We start from the raw sequence: 19,296 nt of genomic DNA on the forward strand, positions 1-19,296 counted from the left end.
GCAAGAATTTTTTTCAAAACTGATATTCCAAATCAAAACCCCAAACTAATAAATAAGAATTAGGGCATATTATGTTGGCACTACTTAGATGCACACTATTGATCTTTAACTACTAAGTGTTCCTAAAATTTAAACTTCCATAAGTGAGTTCAGAAGTCATTTCTTGAATGAGGTAAGTCACGCAATTGACCTAATATCAAAAATGACGTCACGCACACAAATTTCAACTGCAACGCAGTAGAAGTCACTGAAGTCCTTGAAAAAGTCAATTCTCAGAAATCAGGTCGTAAGAATCATCGATGGAGATGACAAATTGAAAAACATAGCAAGACAAGTCCTGAAAAACAATTCAAAGTATTGAATGAAGAGCTTAGAAGAACTCTTCTTGATCACCAGGTCAATTTAACAATGTCAGCTAAAACAAATAAAATCACCTCAAAAAACTGAGGAGCTAAAACAATCGAATAAACTAAAAAATACTCGTTGCTAAAACTTTTGAAGCTTTTACCCCTAAAGCAAAATTTTATCCCTTTAAATATACCTTCAAAACCAATTTTTGTCTCTGAAATCGGTTAGCATTATATCTGCAAGACCTGAAAAAAAATCATTGGCCGATAAAATCATTGGCCGTTTCGATCGACTAACTCGAAAATGACCGAAAAAAATTTAAAAAATGAAATCAATTGCAAATTTCAATGAACTGTTGCTAAAAATTGTGATATTAATATCTTCAAAATCATTTCTGTGTCTCCAGTAACCAAATTTTACGCCTTAAAAAATAATTAGCTCAAAGATTGATAGGCAATAATTTTTAAAAATATCAAATTTCAAAAAGTAGAAACTCGTTCTATTAAAATGTTGCAAACAATTCAATTGCCACATAGCAACTATTTAAGAACATACTATCAAACCCTAGATGAGGTTTCCTGGCTACTGAGGCAAGAAAAACTGAATAAAAGACAAATGTTTTGGAGAAACTTTAAAAAATTTCTAAAACTCGAAATGTTAAATTGTTGAAAACAAATCCATCGACACTAACAACCATGCAGTAACTTTTCATCAGGCCGCGGAATAGGTTTTCTCGCACTTGAGAATGGACAAATCTCAAAAATTGTCAAAAATTTTAGGAAATCTTAAAGTAGATTTTATAGAAAAAAATGCCAAATTCGAGACATTAAAATGTTGAAAACCAATCCATTGTTACTAAAAACTATGCAGTGCCCAATTATCGGACCTTAAAGGAGATTCCCTGGCCCCTGAAGCTGGAAAAACTCAAAAAATGACAAAAATTTTCAAAAAACTTAAAAAAAATTGCAAAAATTAGAATCATTTTGCGTGTTTGCGTTTGTAGTACCAAAACATAGAGCTCATAAAATGGTCATAGCAAGTAATTTGTCTTGCAAGGGGCCTTCATCAACTTTTAAAAACTTAAACCTAAGACTAAGCAAACAAAAAAAACTCAAAAAAATACAAAAACATGAAAAATTGCACCATTCTGAGCCCAAAAACTCCTAAAAATGACCTTTTAACTTTAAATTAAGGCCATTCCAGCAGATGCATCACTCGAAGCCCTTGAAGGACTACTAAGGCCCACGTTGGGCCTCTAATGAAACTTAATGGGTTTTACCGCTGGGTTTTACCTGTTTATCCCGTTTTGAAAGATCAAAGTCATTGAAAAATGTGTGAACACATCTTAAAAAAAACACAGCGCCCCAATACAATTCAAATTCTTTGAAATGTAAAAAACCACAATGTCGCCAATAATAACCGCCATCGCTTCGCGGCTATTAATAAAAAAATCCCCGTACAGAGCTACGAACAAAATGACAAAATTTACTCAAAATTGCATTTTAAAGGCTGATATACGCATTATACGGTCAAAAAGCTCCCAGAAGTAAAATTTTTTTTAATAGATGCGCAAACACCCATTTGGACCTACAAAGTTCAGTTAAAACCAAAAACCTTCTCTGAAAATGCCGCAGTTGAACAATATTTTTTAATAACCTCAAACCGTGGCGTAACTATGCTTTGTGATTGGTATATGACTTTTCTTGTTACTGTCACGGGAGAAATTTTTACCCGAGTGACGGAATGCAGTCTCATCAGAAGAGCAGTGGCCTCTGTTGTGTACCTGTTGTAATCTCCACAGTTGAGCTTCAAAGTTACCTCCCTCGATTCCAAATAAGATTTGGTTAAATCACTCAAATTGTTTTTCAAATTCTGTTAATAGGGATCTGTACTATATGTGCCTCCCGAGTACACGTGTCATATTTCTGTTATGATTTACTATGAAATGGCAAAATAACGGAGGAACAAACGCAAATTTCAATCCTGGATCTAGAATCGGGCGTCATTGGGCTTCCAAGAAAATTGTTTGCTTTAAGGCTGTAATGATTATTTTAAGAACTTTACGCAGTTGTTTAGCTCAATTGATACAAAAAAGGTGATATTTAAAAAAGGTTATCCTATTCTGAGAGACAAATCGGATCTTTCCCATCATAGCCCCCCATTATGGCATAATTACTATGATGGGGGGGGGGTTGGCTATACGTTATGACCACAAAGCAGGGGTATGATGGGAGAGAAGACCCGACAAATCAATTAATTAGAGCTCTAGATAACCTTCCTTATTGCTTCGAATTAGCAGCAAAATTGAGTTATAAAGGCTCACGCTTCCAGCAAAAAAATAGAAAAAAAAATGATTGCCGAACCAATCAAGCAATTATAATTTTTTTCACATGTATTTCAAGTGAAAAATAGGCTGACGTGGAGCCGGCTCTAGCTGTTCTAGTTATCTTAAACTTAGGCGCGCTAGACATATTGGGTCAGGGGCAAAAAAAGTGTGGGGGGGGTTTAAAATCTAAGAAGTTCTCTTTACACAATGGAGGTACGAAAAACCAACAACACTAACGTAGTTGCGAATAATTTCTTTTGAGAGCAAAAGAACTAAGAAAATGGCACAAATTAATTACTTAATACTGATACGGGGACTCCTAACAACTCCAGTTCAAAACAAAAATATTATTGACATTTTTATCACTGTTTTTGTTCAGCAGACCAGAAAGCTAAATTTCAAAAAATCACCAGTTTTGTAGGACTAAAAAGTTAAACTTATGACGTCGTTCAAGACCAGAGAAACAAAAATTTTAAAACACTTGCTTCGCAGACTGAGAAAAAAGGCAATTTAAATCAGATGGTGATAAGACTAGATAACCTTTTATGGGAGCAGATACCGACTAGGCAGTGGATCGAGCCACCGACCTACGGCGTGCTTGACTCAATCATTGCCCACTCGGCTATCTGGCCTCTGCGATTACCTTGAAATCTTACAATCGCTTTTGTTTTAGGAAAAAGCTAGATTTCTGAATAAGAACACTTCAGATCAAGCAAAGATCAAGAAGTAAAGGGTCAAAAGGTCACACAAGAAATTTTAAAACAAAAGCGCAAAAACGGTCAAGCCAAAATTTTGACACCGACTAAGCTTTGACTAAACTAGACATTTATCTTGAGATCTAACACCTTGTTTTGTCCCAATCCACCAAAATGGACACCAAAATGCAAACAACAACACGCGATTGAAATCATGTCACTAATACTCTTGTGCAAAAAAACACCTTCCCATTAAATGTTTTGTTTGTCGTGAGAAGGAATCAATCAAACAGGAGAATCGATAATGCGCGCTTGCTCAAAAGCTTCGTTTTCAAATTCAAGGGAACAATAAAAATAAGAGCGCCAAAGAAAGCTGCGCTCAAGCAAGGCTAACTCTTTTTCAATCTATATACACAAAAAGACTAACTGCAGAATTTGCAAAAGTTTCTAAATTTGAACAATAATCACACAAAAAACGAACATAATTTTTGTCCTGATGATCACATAATGAACTTACGAAAACGTAAGTTCGGCCATTAACTTACAAGCGTTGTCTGAGAAATGGCACTCCAATTCTTATGTTAAAACCATAGTCCGAAAATTGCCAGAAAATATCCGCCGTTGATGCGCTTATGCACATTGGGATTGAAACAGAAAAAAAAACAACAGATAGAAATTGACCGATTTTTTTTTGTTTTTTTTCAGTGTCAAAAAGTGTTCTAATTTGACGTGCAGTTTCAGTTAGATTCTTAAACTATACTTAACTCAGCTTCTAAACTGAACTATTAAGCTTAATACTAATTAGCTAGCAATCGCTATAATGAACTCGGATAACCTGATGCACTATGACTTATGACCGCGCTTTATCGGTTTATCCAGTTTTTTTTATTTTGCTCTTTTGCCTTTGACTGTATTTACTACATTACGTTATTCAATGGATGAAAGAATTCAAAATCCATTCAGTTGAAAAAGCGAGTGAGGTAAGTCAGCAGTCAATCGTGAAAATCGTGAGTTATGTAAAACGAAAAACGTGATCAAAAGGTAAAGCAAATTAAAAACACAGCGGGAGAATTCCGGAAACAACTCGAAGTCATCTCTCCCGAAAAAAGTGGCCATTCAAATAGCTAATACCTCCATGCCGAATCCATCGATGCAGAGAAAACAACAGCCCTAAGTCAAAGAGCAAAGAAAATTTGCAAGAAAAAATTATCATGAAAAATTAGGAAAATTCAATTTATTTTCCATGTAAAAAAGTACACATACAAACGAACAAGTTAAACAAACACAAAATATCAATCAAGCCTTATTGAACTCACAAACATAGTTGTGAAGAAAAATGAGCAAAAATTGTGTAAAACTCCTCAATTTTGTCAATATGCATAGAAAGAACTTTGTAGCGAAAAAAAACTAGCATCACTTCTAGTAATAAGAGCCCTCAGGCAAGAGACTTTAATTCAACTACAAAAAATTCAATGAAACAGTGTAATTTGCCAAAAATCGCACAAAGACAAAATCAGAAAAATAGTTGAAAAACCTTAAAATTAACAAAAAGACAATGAAACAGAATACAATTCAGAGAAAATCATTTGATATCAAACTCAGAAATCAAAACATTATTGGAAAGTAATTATCATTGAAAAAATTTAAACATTTCAAGCAAATTCTCAGTACCGCACTATCAAATGAAATCGCAAACAAAATAAAATAAAAATCTGAGAAAAAGGCTAACATCACTATTTTTAACCACTGATAAAAGCAGAGCTGATCAGAACTATAAGTATCGGAAAAATGATAGACTGATAAATGCTAGGAGAATAAGGACAGAAACAAACATGAAAAACAGACTAGCTCTTGATTTTTGAAAGACAAAAATCAAATTTAGAAAACAAAAACAATTGCATTTCCAAATTTAGCAAAAATAAAATTTATAGCTATCACTCTGTACAGATTAAAATGCAGAAACATGGTTCAAAGACTGGAACCAATCAAGTATTTTGCCAAAAAGAATTTGACAAACACTGCCAAAACCGGGCAAGCAAGTGTACAATTCTATAAAACTAGAAAACCTCACATTATAAAGAGGCATTTAATGCATGAAATAGCAAAGGTAAAATGCCATATATATATATATATATATATATATATATATATATATATATATATATATTGACTTCTGACAATTTTGATTAACGGAAAAAATCCGCTTTGAGATCCAAAATTGAAGAAATTAATTTAAAAATGGCCACAAAATTTTTCAAAAATTGGGAAATATGTGCTCACTTAAAATTTACAACGCATTATTAGGCTCTAAAAACACTGTGGTATCAAATTCAAAACACTGTGGTATCAAATTCAGAGATTCACAGATTATTACCGCTTCTATTAAAAATTATTTCTACGAAAAAAGTAAAATACAATCTAAAAAGCTGGGCCAAATGGACAAAAAACGGCTAAAATGGTTATCTACATTCTGTCACAAAACAGTTTCCGAAGTCGAAAAGATAACGAATTATTAGGCTCTAAAAACACTGTGGTATCAAATTCAAAACACTGTGGTATCAAATTCAGAGATTCACAGATTAATACCGCTTCTATTAAAAATTATTTCTACGAAAAAAGTAAAATATAATCTAAAAAACTGGGCCAAATGGACAAAAAAAGGCTAAAATGGTTATTTACATTCTGTCACAAAACAGTTTCCGAAGTCGAAAAGTCATTCTAAAAGTTTCCGAAGTCGAAAAGATCGAAGCGCATGAACAAAAACTCCCCTAGCTCAGGAAAAAAATATTTCACACGGCAATTTTACACTTTCAATTTTAGGTCAAAACGCCGTCTGAACGAATAATAATTCCGATAAAAAAGAAGAGCGCCTAAATAAAAAGCCGTTGAGAATGACGGCGGCTATTAATTAACTAAATAAGAAATGAAACTTGCTAAGTTGCTCATCGCACAAACTTTAATCAAAATGAGAACGCTTGTACAATAATCTACATTTTCAAGAGCTAAGATAGAGACCAAAATTACATTAACGGGTTTTCCATAGTAGCGCAAAAGATGTTAGAGCTCAATGCTTCAGCACTTCACTAGTAACAAATCGATCATTTGTTTAAAATGTTTTTCCTCCCCAAGTAAACCAACACAGCCAACAAAATCCCAAATCTAGCTCTGAATTAAAGATATGGAATATAGATAGAAGATTTGGAAAATAGACAGAAACAATAGACATCTGGATTTGAAACTCTTATTCACACTCAAAGCCCATTTCATTTTTAAAAAAAAAACAAGAAAATTTCTGATCAAAATGAGAACATTTTGTACAATAATCTACATTTTCCAGAGCTAAGATAGAAACCAAAATTATTATCGGGTTTTCAATAGCAGCGCAAAAGATGTTGGAGTTCAATGCTTCAGCACTTCATTTGTAAAAAATCGATCATTTGTTTAAAATGTTTTTTCCTCGGCAAGTAAACGAACACAGCCAGCAAACTCCCAAATATAGCTCTGAGTAAAGATATGGAATATCGATAGAAGATTTAGAATATAGACAGAAACAGATAGACATCTAAATTGAAACTCCTATTCAAACTGTAGAGCCCATTTCAATTTTTTAAAAAAGAAAATTTCTAATTTTATTCCGACAGCACTGCCTTTTTATTAACAGCTTTCATTATATAGAAGTTCTTATTTTGTGTTGAAAGTTAATTAGAGTGTGAAGTTAGTCATTTATGATCCAGGAGTAATCGCGAAATGCGTTTAAGAACTCTCTGCGAATAATTGTAACAAATGACGTCACGAACATAAAGCTGAAGATCCGCATGAATACGTGATCGAAACCGCGAGAGTAAACACCGAAAGTACTGCAATATAGTTGGCTCAGATTACAGGTTCGCAGCTAGAAAAAATACCTGAGTGGTACGAGTAAAATTCTGATAAATGCGGTTCATATTTCAACATATTTGATTATTTTAGCACATAAAACACATTGGTTATCTTCGGAGGAATTGATCTCAAATTATTATCAAAGGTTTGGCGTTGTTAGTAGGCAGTTTAGGGAACCTCGTGAATTGTTAAGTTGGGGAACAACAAAATGGTCGTGTCCGGACAAAACAGCCCCGAATTGCAAAATATTCCCACACAAAATAGTCCCAAGAAAACAGACAGTCCCAGACAAAATAGTCACAAATAATACTCAAATTATTGTAAAAATAATCTACAAACAATTAACAAACATAATCTAATAGTTAAGCTTCTGAATGCATGTTTTTAATTGATACGAATTGAGACTAAACAAAAAACTTGTTTCAAAATACACAATTTGGCAAAAACTAAATTGTATCAGCATAATAATTGTTGAAAGAAATACAATCATATGAATAACTTAAAGGGTTCTTTGTTAATTGATGTGCATATGTTTGACTCTATGTTTTATCCGGGACTTTTTTCAGGGACTGTTTTGTCTGTTTTCTTGGGACTATTTTGTCTGGGAATGTTTTGTCTGGAAATATTTATTTATTTGGGAGTGTTTTGTCTGGGACTGTTTTGTCTGTTTTCTTGGGACTATTTTGTCTGGGATATTTTGCTATTTGGGACTGCTTTGTCCGGGACTGTTTTGTCTGTTCGCCCAAAATGGTAGAGCCAGCTATTCATACCATAAATTTGACAAGAGCGGGTGCAGTACAGAGTGCAATTAGAGAGCATCAAAGCTTTAACAAAACTTTAAGAAACTTCATTCTTTGAGAAGTTAGCCCTCGCACCAGTTTGTGCAAACCGTAAAGACCAACAAGACCGAAATATATAATCTGAACTTCGTTTGAGGGTAAGGAGTAGCTTGATGTCCAAAAAAGGATTTGATGAATTAAAAATACCTGATTTCCTCAATTTTGTTTATTGGATATTCACTTTTGTCATTTAAGCATTTCTTCCTTTATTCTCTCCTAAATTTACTCTTCGAATTTCTTCTTATGCCAACTACAAGTTGCGACCAACAATATCTTACAATTTAGCTACTTTGGCGTTAAGAATTCATTGAATGTACGCTGATGTACATTGATTGAACATATTTGGTACAATTCCTATCGTGAGATTTTTGATGTCTGTAGAAAAAATTGTGATGTCTTAAAATTTGGTAAATGATTAGACAGCGCTGCTCCATTTATTAATACCTCTTCTAAAAAACTTGATTTGAGAGCAATAGAAACGGTGAATGACAAAACGTTAGGTGGAAATTATTTACACACATTGCCGTGAAATTTTGATAGCTTCACGTTATTAATTAACCCCCACGTCAAAAGATAACAGGCTACAACTGAGAAGCAACAAATAGAATAGATGTAACACATCATAACAGATAGGAAAAATATGAAAGAGAAAGATATTTCCAGGAAAAAAAACAATGATAATATACTGTAAATACAGAAAAAGATGAGGGAACAAAATTTGAATTTGAGAGATTAATAATGAATAAAAATAGGATTTGTAGATGTGATAATATAACATATCTAAGCACGTGAAGTGTACATCTGTATAATTCGCAAGCAGCAGATTTCAAATTTGAACAAACATTCACTCAGAAGAAACCAGTTGCAAGCCAGGGACAAGATAGAAAGAATAAATAAATAGATTATTTAAGTCTCAATACGATTGAAGAAGTTATGAAATCAAGGAAAGATGCATCTTGAGTAAGTTGAATCCGAAATATATAACTAAATGTATAGATTGATGCAACTGATGCAGATTGAAAAACATTAACTATTTCAAGTAAATTTTTCAAATGACTAGGTTATGAAAATTAACATCAACAGGATAAATATGTGAAGAACAAGAGGCCTGAAAGAAAATCAAAAAATGTACTCCCAAATTATTAGAATAGAACATCCGAGAGAGAAAATTGACGCATTGATATCAGATGGAGAAGTTGAGAGATCCCTTGATTTTGGACGGTGAACTCAGACAGAACCTCTTACCGAAAAACAGAAGATCAAAATATAAACCGACTAACGTCGGAATTCCTCTCGAACGACTGTCGAGGCAAACAATTTAGAAGGGGCTGGAAATTATTATGGTGCCAAAACCAAAGGCAGAATGGTGAAGGATTCGAACCGCGCGACCTCTCGGATGAGAGTCGGGGACGTAAACCTCTACTCTACAGGGCTATGTAAGGTCATAGGTCACAATCGGATTTATTTTAGCAAAAGCGTTCATTTCTGACTGCTCGCAATTCAAATCACTCAAAAAATCAAAAAGTAAAGCGTGAAAAAGTCACTCAAGAAGTGAAATCGAAAGAATGTTCTAGAAGAAAACGGTCAAGCAAAATTTTGCATTAAAAAGACAAACGCTTACAAAAACTTCGTTCGAGACCAATTTATAAAAACTTGTATCGGTTTGAAAAACTACGTATTCTCTAAGCAAGTATACGAAAAAATCATTTTTTTCTCCGGTCCTAATTTGGCAGTTTAACCAATTTATTTCTTCGGCTTCTGCAAATTTTCTTTTCACCAATAACATTAGAAAAAAAATAACAAGTTCATTGTACATCATGAAAGAAATCTTAGGTATGTAAACTCTGTCGAAAAATAGAATTCTAGTTTTTTTAGCAGAAATTTCTGCAAATTTTTGATATAAAATTTGACAATTTCTATCAATCAAATCCGCAAACTTGAGGAATTCTGAATCGGTGTTTAAACAGGCATAATGCCACCTAACAACAAAAAATATGTTTAAAACTGATTGTAAAGTAAAATTGTAGCAAGTAAGTTTGAAAAACAAACATTATGAAAACAACAATTCTAGTCAGCGTGAAAAACTTGACCAGTCACAGTATTTCGTTTTTTACTCACAGCAATTAGTCACCCGAAGTCGGAACAATTTCTCCGAAAGAACTAGCATGCGTCTGGCTTTGCATATAACTAGCTTTAACTCGGGAGAATACCCTTTCTGGGTGCAAAGTGGTATAGGGAAAGCAGGAGAATGATGGGGGTTAAAAAACAATACGTTGGAGGCTCTTTAAGCGATGAAATAACAACTGCGCAGCAATCTTGTAAGACTAGAAAAGCTTTAGAACTGAACACCAAATCGATGCACCGAATTTTACCAGTTTATCGCATTTATCAAGACAAGAAGTCATTGGGGCAGATGGAAAACCATCAAGCAAAAAATGCCAAAAGAACTCAAAAACTTGCCACAAACTTGGTTTGAGAGCTTTTAAATACACATTAAACTATATTGGTGCAGACTTCTCAAAACATCTCTCAATGAGAATCAAGCATAACCCACTAACGTCGGACGAGTTGTTCACAAAAGACGGTTAATGGTTTGGATTGTAGCTGCGGGAACCCTAGAGGCCCATGGTGCTATTAAATTTCATATGACTCGAATTTTTTAATTGACTCATTAAACTGTATTCCGCGCACTTTTCGGTTGACCCTTTGTAGAAATACTTGTCATGCAATAGAAAATTGTAGAAATCCATAATCAGCCGTATGCGCAAATTGAATAAAAAGAAACAAAACCAAATGATTGCAGCGACCATTGTTTGAGATAAGTTATTTAACTAAAGAAGAGTTGTTTTGACATTTCACAGCCTGTATGTCATCGCTCATTTTCTCGTTCCGAAAAAATGAAACAAAGGATAAAACTGCAAAGCCACAAAACTGTTAATAAAGCGAAAAAAAACATGGACAATTGAGAACCACTTTTAGGCTTCTTAAATCCATAAGACTGTCTTTAGGCCTCTTGAGGTAAACAATAATAATAATACAAGATCCGAACAAAAACCAATTATCAACTCTTCAAAATAGAACAATTCTCCTGTTATTAATATACGTTACTCGATAGGTTAGGTGAAATTCTATAGTAAAAAGGAGTAAACAGGAAAAAAGCTAAGAGTATATGAAATGAAACATGCAACAAAGAGATACTTTCTATCTACAAGAACAGTCGATGGATTACTGATTAACAAACCTGAAATAGCGAGACAATAACTCTAACAAAGGGGCAATCTTATCTGTCCTCATTTCTATTCTGTGAATTAGGAGATTAATACGCATTCGTGGTAATCTTGTCAGTTACAAATATTATATCTAATATGCTTCGTATTTTCGCTTACGCATTTGCCCAGGGTTCATTGGGGAGAAATCCATGAGGCCATTGTTAGTCATGCCAGAGTTCACCATCCTTGAGTCCGAAGCACCCAAACTCGCCTGCCCATTCATATTCATAGGAATAACACCACCCGCAACCGGCGCACCCAGAGCATCTATTGGACTCGGACCTGCCAAGCCTCCGGCATTGGAAAATTGAGCACCCATAAATGGACTGGCACCTCCTAAAGCGTTCGAGTAGCCTCCGGCAGACATTGCAGTTGGAATCTGTGGATTTGTGGTTCCAGTCTGAGGTCTTGGCATCATTCCAGAGCTTCCAGCAGCATGTTTTAGCATATCAAGGACACCGGATTCCTTCAACTTCATAAACTCGAGGAAATCACTGAACATCTCGACGTCTTTGTTTGGTCCGCTTCTTCCCATTATTGCACTTTTGGTTCCCATCATGGTCGGCGAATGCATGGACGCCGAGGCACTTCCCATTCCCATTTGACTAGACCTGTCCATCAATCCTGGACCTCCTGCCGTTGTCATCTTGAAGCCTCCTGACACCATTGAATTGTTCTGTTCGTTGGCAAACATGGAACCAGAGGAGTAACCGACATTTGATTGCATGGATCCGATCATTGATATGGGCGACGTCTTGGAGCTTGAAGAGAGAGCCGCATTCCTATTCTGTTGGAGGTCATTCTCACAATGGGCGAACGTGCATATAGATCCTTGAGGACAGAATCCTTGCGTGAACAACTTCTTGCACAGTTCAGTCTTGAATCTTCGCACTTCAGGTGGTCCTGGCTTTTCACTTCTCAGTTCCTTCTCGCCATGAGCGTAACTGCAGTCATCGCCATTCTTGCATCTGTTCGTCTCGTGCCACGCTTTGCACAAATTGCATTTCCATCTGGGGTTGTCAGCTATCTTTGCGTCAAAATCGCCTGAAGCAACATGTAATCTTTAGCACCCATGATTAGGAGTATTCAATATTTCATGCAAGTCTGAATCAAAATCATTCATTACAGTTCAGAGCTGAAAATTCAATGGTCCTGTATAACAAAAGAAAACCTTTGAATTACACGTTAAAGTACGAAAGAGCAAGTCTTAAAATCTAAGACTCTGCAGAAGTCACTTCCAAATTCTGACTTAACATCTTGAACCGTTCGTATATTTTTCACTGTCTTCAAGCAGAGTCACGTATGCTATACTTAGCCCTCTGCAGGCGGAATTCAGAGAAGCTGAACTATAAACATAGCTGATAAATTGCCAGAAAATAGCCGAAATAGCTCCGTATATGCAGCCTCAAAAAGCTAGTAAGCGCAACAGACCAAAAAAGAAACTTCTTTTTATTAAATGCCGATATGTTATATTTTGATAAAGGATCTTTTTAAATTATTGCTGGTTTCATTTGCTGCTCTTAAATAACCTTCAATTAGAGTGACACACACTCTTTTGACCATCTCTTTGACTTAAAATAAAGAAAAGTCAATTTCAGATCGAGGAAGTCATTTTTGAGAGTGAGGTAAGTCACGTGTGACCAAAAACTTAATAACGCGAATGAACAGAAAACTAGCTCCACTAGGAGTGACAAATGACGTCACTCAATTGAAATTGCATGAACGAATGAACAAAAGGGAAATTTGGAGTAATTGTGACGTCATATGCTCGTCACAAAACTCTTACGGCGAAACAAAAAACAAAGCAGGACAAGTCCTGACACAATTAAAAGCAATTTCATTGACTAAACGAAGAAAACTTGACCTATGAATAGATTGGAGAAACCATTAGAAAAAACACAAACCGACTAATGTCGGAAGAATTGCTCTTGAACGACAGGTCGGTAGAAAAACATTTGAAGCCGCCGGGATTCGAACCACTGATCTCCCGATCCATAGCCAAATGCACTGAACACTCGTCCGTGAGACCGTTTTTTTTCTATGCGGTAACCGACTTTATATTAGCAACAAGCTTTATTTTGGAGTGAGAGCAATAGAGATCACTCAATAATGAAGAACGAAAGCGTGAAAAGGTCACTTGAGAAGTCAAAGAATCTTCTTGAAGAAAAGCGCAAAATGGTCCAGCGAAAAATTTGCATGAAAAAGAAGACCAACACGTTTACAATAATTGCTATGAACTTCGTTCAAGAGCAATTAATAACCAGATAAACATAGCTGGCAGATTGCCAGAAAATAGCCGCAATAGATTCGTAGATCGGCAGTCTAAAAAAAACAGTAAAAAAGACAGACCAAAAAAATTCGTCTTTTCATTGAAGGCTGATCTGTTATATTTTGATTAAAATATAAGTTGTATAAGTTATTGCTGCCTCTATTAGCTGATCACAAATAACCTTAATTTAGAGTGATACACAACCATTTGACCTTATCTCTTTGAATTAAAGTAAATAAAAGTCAATTTCAAAGTGAGGAAGTCATTTTTGAGAGTGAGGTAAGTCAAGTGTGACCAAAAATTTAATCACGCGCATGAACAAAAAAACTCGCTCCACTAAGAGCAAAAAATGACGTCACACATGCAATTCAGTTGAAATTGCATGAATGAATGAACAAAAAATGGCTGTGACGTCATATGGTCGTAACAAAAATCATGACGACGAAATAAAAAAAAACCAAGAGAAGGCCAATAATAGCCTCAGCTATCGCTGTGCGGCTATTAAAAATAGAAAAAAAAGTAAAAATCACTGTCAAAATTCCGCTGCGATTAAAACACACTAGCGAGAAAGCTAATTTTTGTTCCAAATTTAAAATTAGAGCACAGAATTTCATGCTTGCTTTTTCACTGCACATCCTGTTTCGGCGTGACCAAAATCATCACTTCAGTTTGACTTCAAAAATCATGAAAATGTGGGAATAGATCTTAAAAACATAGCCGGCAGATTGCCGGAATAGCTGCGAAAGAATAGACCTGCGTGCCATATAATAGAGATAGAAACAGATACAGATCTAAATTGAAAAAAGATCGACTCCGCTCAAAAAACTAGGCTAAAAAACTTTCAGCGATTAATTAATAAAGCTTGTTACATTCATTCCACAGAAGCCTCTTATTAGGGACCTTAACTGCACATATAAGTTCCTTTGACCTTAAACAAATTCAAATTAAACTCAAGTTTTAAAGTGCAAAAGTCATTTTATTGAGTGAGGTAAGTCACGTATGATCAAAATCTAATCACGCAAATAACCTAAAAACCTCCGCTAAAGCGAGTGAGAAATGACGTCACGCGCGCAAATGTTGTTAGTGAGAGGAAGAAGTCATTCAGAATATTTGACTTTTTCAGCTTTGCTGTGTGAACAAATGTAAAACGAAAAAAGAGCGTCAGACGACGAAACAAAAAAAAAATCAAGAGCACCGCAATATAGCTACGCTCAGCTTACAGCTTCGCAGCTATAAAAACAACCGGAAGACTCCGGAACCGACTTGAAGCAGACATTCACGAAGGACCCAACCAAACCCTCCCTGAATAAAGTGCGCCTATTCAATAATTCAGTAATCATTGAAACTAAAACTTTGAACTACACATAAAAATACCAAAGAGCAAGTCTTAGAATGACGAAAGTCTGCAGCGCCACAGTTGAAATGCCAAAACTTCTTATATACAAAGCCCGAAGCTTTCTTCCATGAACCTTCCTACGTATGTTATACTTATCCCACTGCCATCAGAATTCAACGAAGCTGAATTGTAAACACAGGTTTTGCTGTATAAATGTGCAATTAATAATTTTATCTACTATCGTATTCAACCGTTTATCGTCATTAATTAAGTTCATGATTTACGAAAATGATCTTATATGAAAAAGATCCTATCTTGGATGAAAAAGAGCCTATACCTGGGTGGTTACATTTGTTCATCTAAAAAATATCTCGATCAAATAGACTTTGTGACAACTTACAATCTTTTGATGTTCTTGCGAGAGTTTTTACGTTATATGTAAAGCTTTATACAATCAATGTGAAAAAAAGAAAAAAAATCTACCTTTGAATCCAATGGGTCTCAGTTCGAATCTCCCATGTGCGTAGGTGCAGTTCGGTCCCCGTGGACAAATGACCTTCTCCAGGTAAATTTGACACACACTGGTTTTGTACCTGTCTGAAACCTTCTGCTCATCCTCCGGACTTCGATTCCTTAGCTCCTCAATTCCATGCGCGAAGTTACAGTTATCCCCCGCTAGACATTTCTTTTCCTTTTCGAACTTGATACAGAGCTTCGTTTTGTACTTTGGGTCGCTCGGATCCATAGGGGCGGGTGGCGCTTTTTCAGGCGCAGGTTGCAACTCTGATAGACCGTGCGCGTACCTGCGATTAAAAATCCTTTGCTCAATTATTGTCTTATTCAATCAAAAACTATTGTCTTTGTTTTATCACCACAGCTGTGCATTTTTCTTATCGGTTTTTTAATTATTCGAGCACAATTTAAGTTTCTGTATTTGATAGTTCTCTGCTAACAACGAGATCATCAATCAAGTTTTCACTTCTCAATTTGGTATTGATGGTTCGAACTAAACGCTTGTTCGACTTGCCATGGCAAATACGCAAAAAACGCACAATATAACAACAGTGGCACTTTTTAGATCACTAGAACAAATATCAGAAAATTTAACCAACAAAAGAACGCTTTTTCTTCAATACTCTCGACTAGAGTTGAAATCTATGATCTGAAACAACTACAATATGCCAATAACGAACTCAATTTGAACTTGCGTAGAATTGCTACTCAAAATTGTAGCTCAATAAAAATTGCATTCAGATTTTCGATTTACAGATAAAACCAGTACAGACATCGTTTTTGAATTTAAAAATTAAAATAACAGTGGATATATAATAACCTTTGAGTATCACATTGAAAAGCAGAAACATAATTAACAGCCCCAAAACCAAGTCGACAGACTGACCTAAAAAACTAGACAATTGTCTGGAAAACAGAGCTCCAATACAATTCAAACTCCTTAAACAGGCAACTAGCATCGCAAGAACTGCTGTGAAACAAGCAAGGGGTTTGATTACTGCCTACTAGGTTGGGATTGTAGTTTTACTCAGTTGAAACCATCTTATGTTTTATAGATTGATTCATGATGAAATAAATCGGTGATCAAATTCGGCCCACATTTGATTTGATTTATAATAGTCGGTAAACTGTTGCATAAATTCTTAAACGACAGCAAAATATACTGAAAGTAACCTATTTTCTATAAATTAAACCAATTTTTAGTCTGATTTGAAAATCCGGGTCGAGAGGGATGGTTATCTTATAAGATCATACAAAATTTACAAAAGATGATTAATTTAGAATTTACAAGTTGGGGGTTAAACTTGCTAGTTGAATTCTTAACTTGAAATACTAAGACTTTGCAAGCGGGATGGCTAACTTTTGAGATTCCGGCAAGATCGCGCAGGTCGAGCTTAGATCACACTGGTTCTTCCTAGAGCACATTCTCCATGTAATGCTAAATGTAGACAAGACACAGTTGCCGGCCTGAGGCAACCATTTTTTACACAAAATGAAATTCTGAATTACAATTTTTGTTCCCTTCAGCTAAGTTAACTGCTTCTTATCAGCATAGGATCAATTTAGTAAAACACCAAATAAAAACCATTTCATTTTTTGCTTAATTTATAGTTCTTCAAATTTCAGCAGCTGCAAGTTTTTAGATTGAAATGTTGATTTTTACCGCAATTATTAATTATCAATTTTGCTTATTCACCTGGTGGATTCCTTTTGCACCTCAAATGTAACATTACTGTTCTAATATTATACTTCATTTTCGGCAGAAAGCTTATCTTGCCAAAACTTGCAATTGAAGACTTCGACAACATAAACGCTTATGGGATGATGAGATGTTAAGTTGAATGTAAGTAGATTGGCAAACTTATGACAAATTGTAAGTCGCATGTCTACCTTGTAAGAACTGCTAAGTCGGATGGTTAACTTGTAAAAACTTTTAAAAGATATGTTCAGATGAAGTCAAGCGCAAGGAAGTAAAAAAAGTCAAATAGTTCACACAAAACAAAAAATATCATAAGACCACCATGCCTACAGAAACATTGCGGAAAACTTTCCGAAAAAAGAGCGGGTTTTAAGAGAACTGGCATAAACTGAAGATAAACTCGCATCAATGAAAAGGGAATTTCACACCATCACTGTTTTACAAAAGATACTGACAGATTGCCGGAAAACAGCCGCCGTTGATTCTCATAACCAAGATCGCGATTGAAAGAAGAGAAAAAACTAATGAAAAATAAATTTGCACACGGACAATTTTAAAGGCAAACTATTTTGATGTCATTTTGAAGCTGAACATACCCCTGCTTCGGAGTGAGACGACACAAGGTCTAGTATCAATACCAATAAGCATTAGAGATGGTAACTAAGAACAAAGTTTGAGTAACGGGCATCTAAAAATGGGTTTCATGGGTTTATCCCGTTTCTATTTCGTTTGATACTAACTCTGTTCATTTTGAATTGCTTTGCTGAGTAAAAACACAAAGCTTATGCTGTCTAAAAACACATAGCAGAATGAGATAAGAGTTAAACTAGCCTAGAAAAGTCCAAAAAAAATCACGCAAAATGTTGAACAAGCTGTGAACTAAGGTAAAGCGAAAAAATTTAGAAGGACGAAGTAAAAAACATAGCCTGCAATTTCCGGAAAATAGCCGCAATAGACGCTTGTGGCCTTCCATGAATTGAAACAACTAAAGAAATAAGATAAACAGATTGATCACCAGTCTTTTAAAAGACCACTAGACTTTTCGGCTAGATTCGGACTGTCATTTTTACCAGACACATACGCTCTATAAAGAAAAAGCCCTAGGAGCTTTTTCAAAATTAATAATCAAAATCAAAAGCACAGTACTCCTCTAGAATTAGGGCATATACGTTTGGCCCCACTTGCACAGCACCCTACTGACCTTCTTTAAGATCATTAAGCGAGTTCAGAAGTCATTTTTTGAGTTAAGTAAGTGACACAATTGACCTAAAAGCAGACATGACGTCACGCACACAAAATTTAACTGCAAAGCATTAGAAGTCGGTGAGTCATTAAAAAAGTCAATTCCAAGATGTCAGATCGTAAGAATCATCGATGGAGAGGACGAATTAAAAAACATAGCTGGACAAGTCCTGAAATACATTCGGAAGAATTGAATGAAACACTTCGAAGTACTCTACCTGACCAGCAGATCAATTGAACAAGGCCAGCCAAAACACAAACAAAATTATCCCAAAAACATCAAACAAACTAAACAAAAAAATAATCATTGCTAAAACTCTTGAAGCTTTCCCAGTATTATATCTGCAAGGCCCAAAAAAAATCATTGGTCATTGAAGATCGATTAACTCAGAAAATGAGACACAAAAAAAATTAAACTCAGTTACAAAATTTAAAGGAATGTTGCTAAAAATTGTGATATTAATATCAACAGAACCATTTATGTTACTCTAGAGGATATCCAGTAACCCAATTCTAAGCCTTGAAAAATTCATTGGCTCATAAATATCGAACAAACTAGGTAAAAGACAATAATTTTTAGAAAAATTTTCATCAAAAAATAGGACTTCGTTTTATTAAAATGTTGAAAACTTCTAAAATTCGAAATGTTAAACCGTTGGAAAATTTTGAAAATTCGAAATGTTGAACTTGGAAACAATTCCATTGACACTAACAACCATGCAGTAACTTTAAATCAGACCGTGGAATAGGTTTTCTGGCCCCTCAGGCTGAACAAAAATAAAAATTGAGAAAAATTTTAGGAAAACTTGAAAAAAAATGCTATAAAAATTTCGAGATATTAAAATGTTGAAAAGCATTCCATTGTTACTAGAAACTATGTA

At 35.0% G+C, this 19,296-nt stretch overlaps 2 protein-coding genes across 4 annotated transcripts in view; both read right to left on the reverse strand.

Moving 5' to 3' along the window:
• Positions 1–19,296, reverse strand: part of LOC142349947 (pre-rRNA-processing protein TSR2 homolog) — a 127,222-nt gene that overhangs the window by 65,029 nt on the left and 42,897 nt on the right. The gene's annotated exons all lie outside the window — the stretch shown is intronic.
• Positions 1–19,296, reverse strand: part of LOC142349946 (uncharacterized) — a 47,135-nt gene that overhangs the window by 9,930 nt on the left and 17,909 nt on the right. For 2 of the 3 annotated variants that reach the window (XR_012760857.1, XR_012760856.1), the window contains exons 5-6: positions 15,445–15,764; positions 11,474–12,400 (exon numbers count right to left, since the gene is read on the reverse strand). Coding sequence is in view for 1 of the 3 variants with exons in the window: in XM_075401805.1 (XP_075257920.1) it covers positions 11,448–12,400; positions 15,445–15,764 (1,273 nt within the window). In the remaining 2 variants the exon portion in view is untranslated. Of the gene's footprint in view, positions 1–11,144; positions 12,401–15,444; positions 15,765–19,296 lie in introns of those variants that run through there. The other variant, XM_075401805.1, reaches the window with a different exon arrangement.

This window comes from Convolutriloba macropyga, chromosome 11 (assembly GCF_964194025.1).
Source record: "Convolutriloba macropyga chromosome 11, txConMacr16.3, whole genome shotgun sequence".
Classification (NCBI taxonomy): domain Eukaryota; kingdom Metazoa; phylum Xenacoelomorpha; order Acoela; family Convolutidae; genus Convolutriloba; species Convolutriloba macropyga.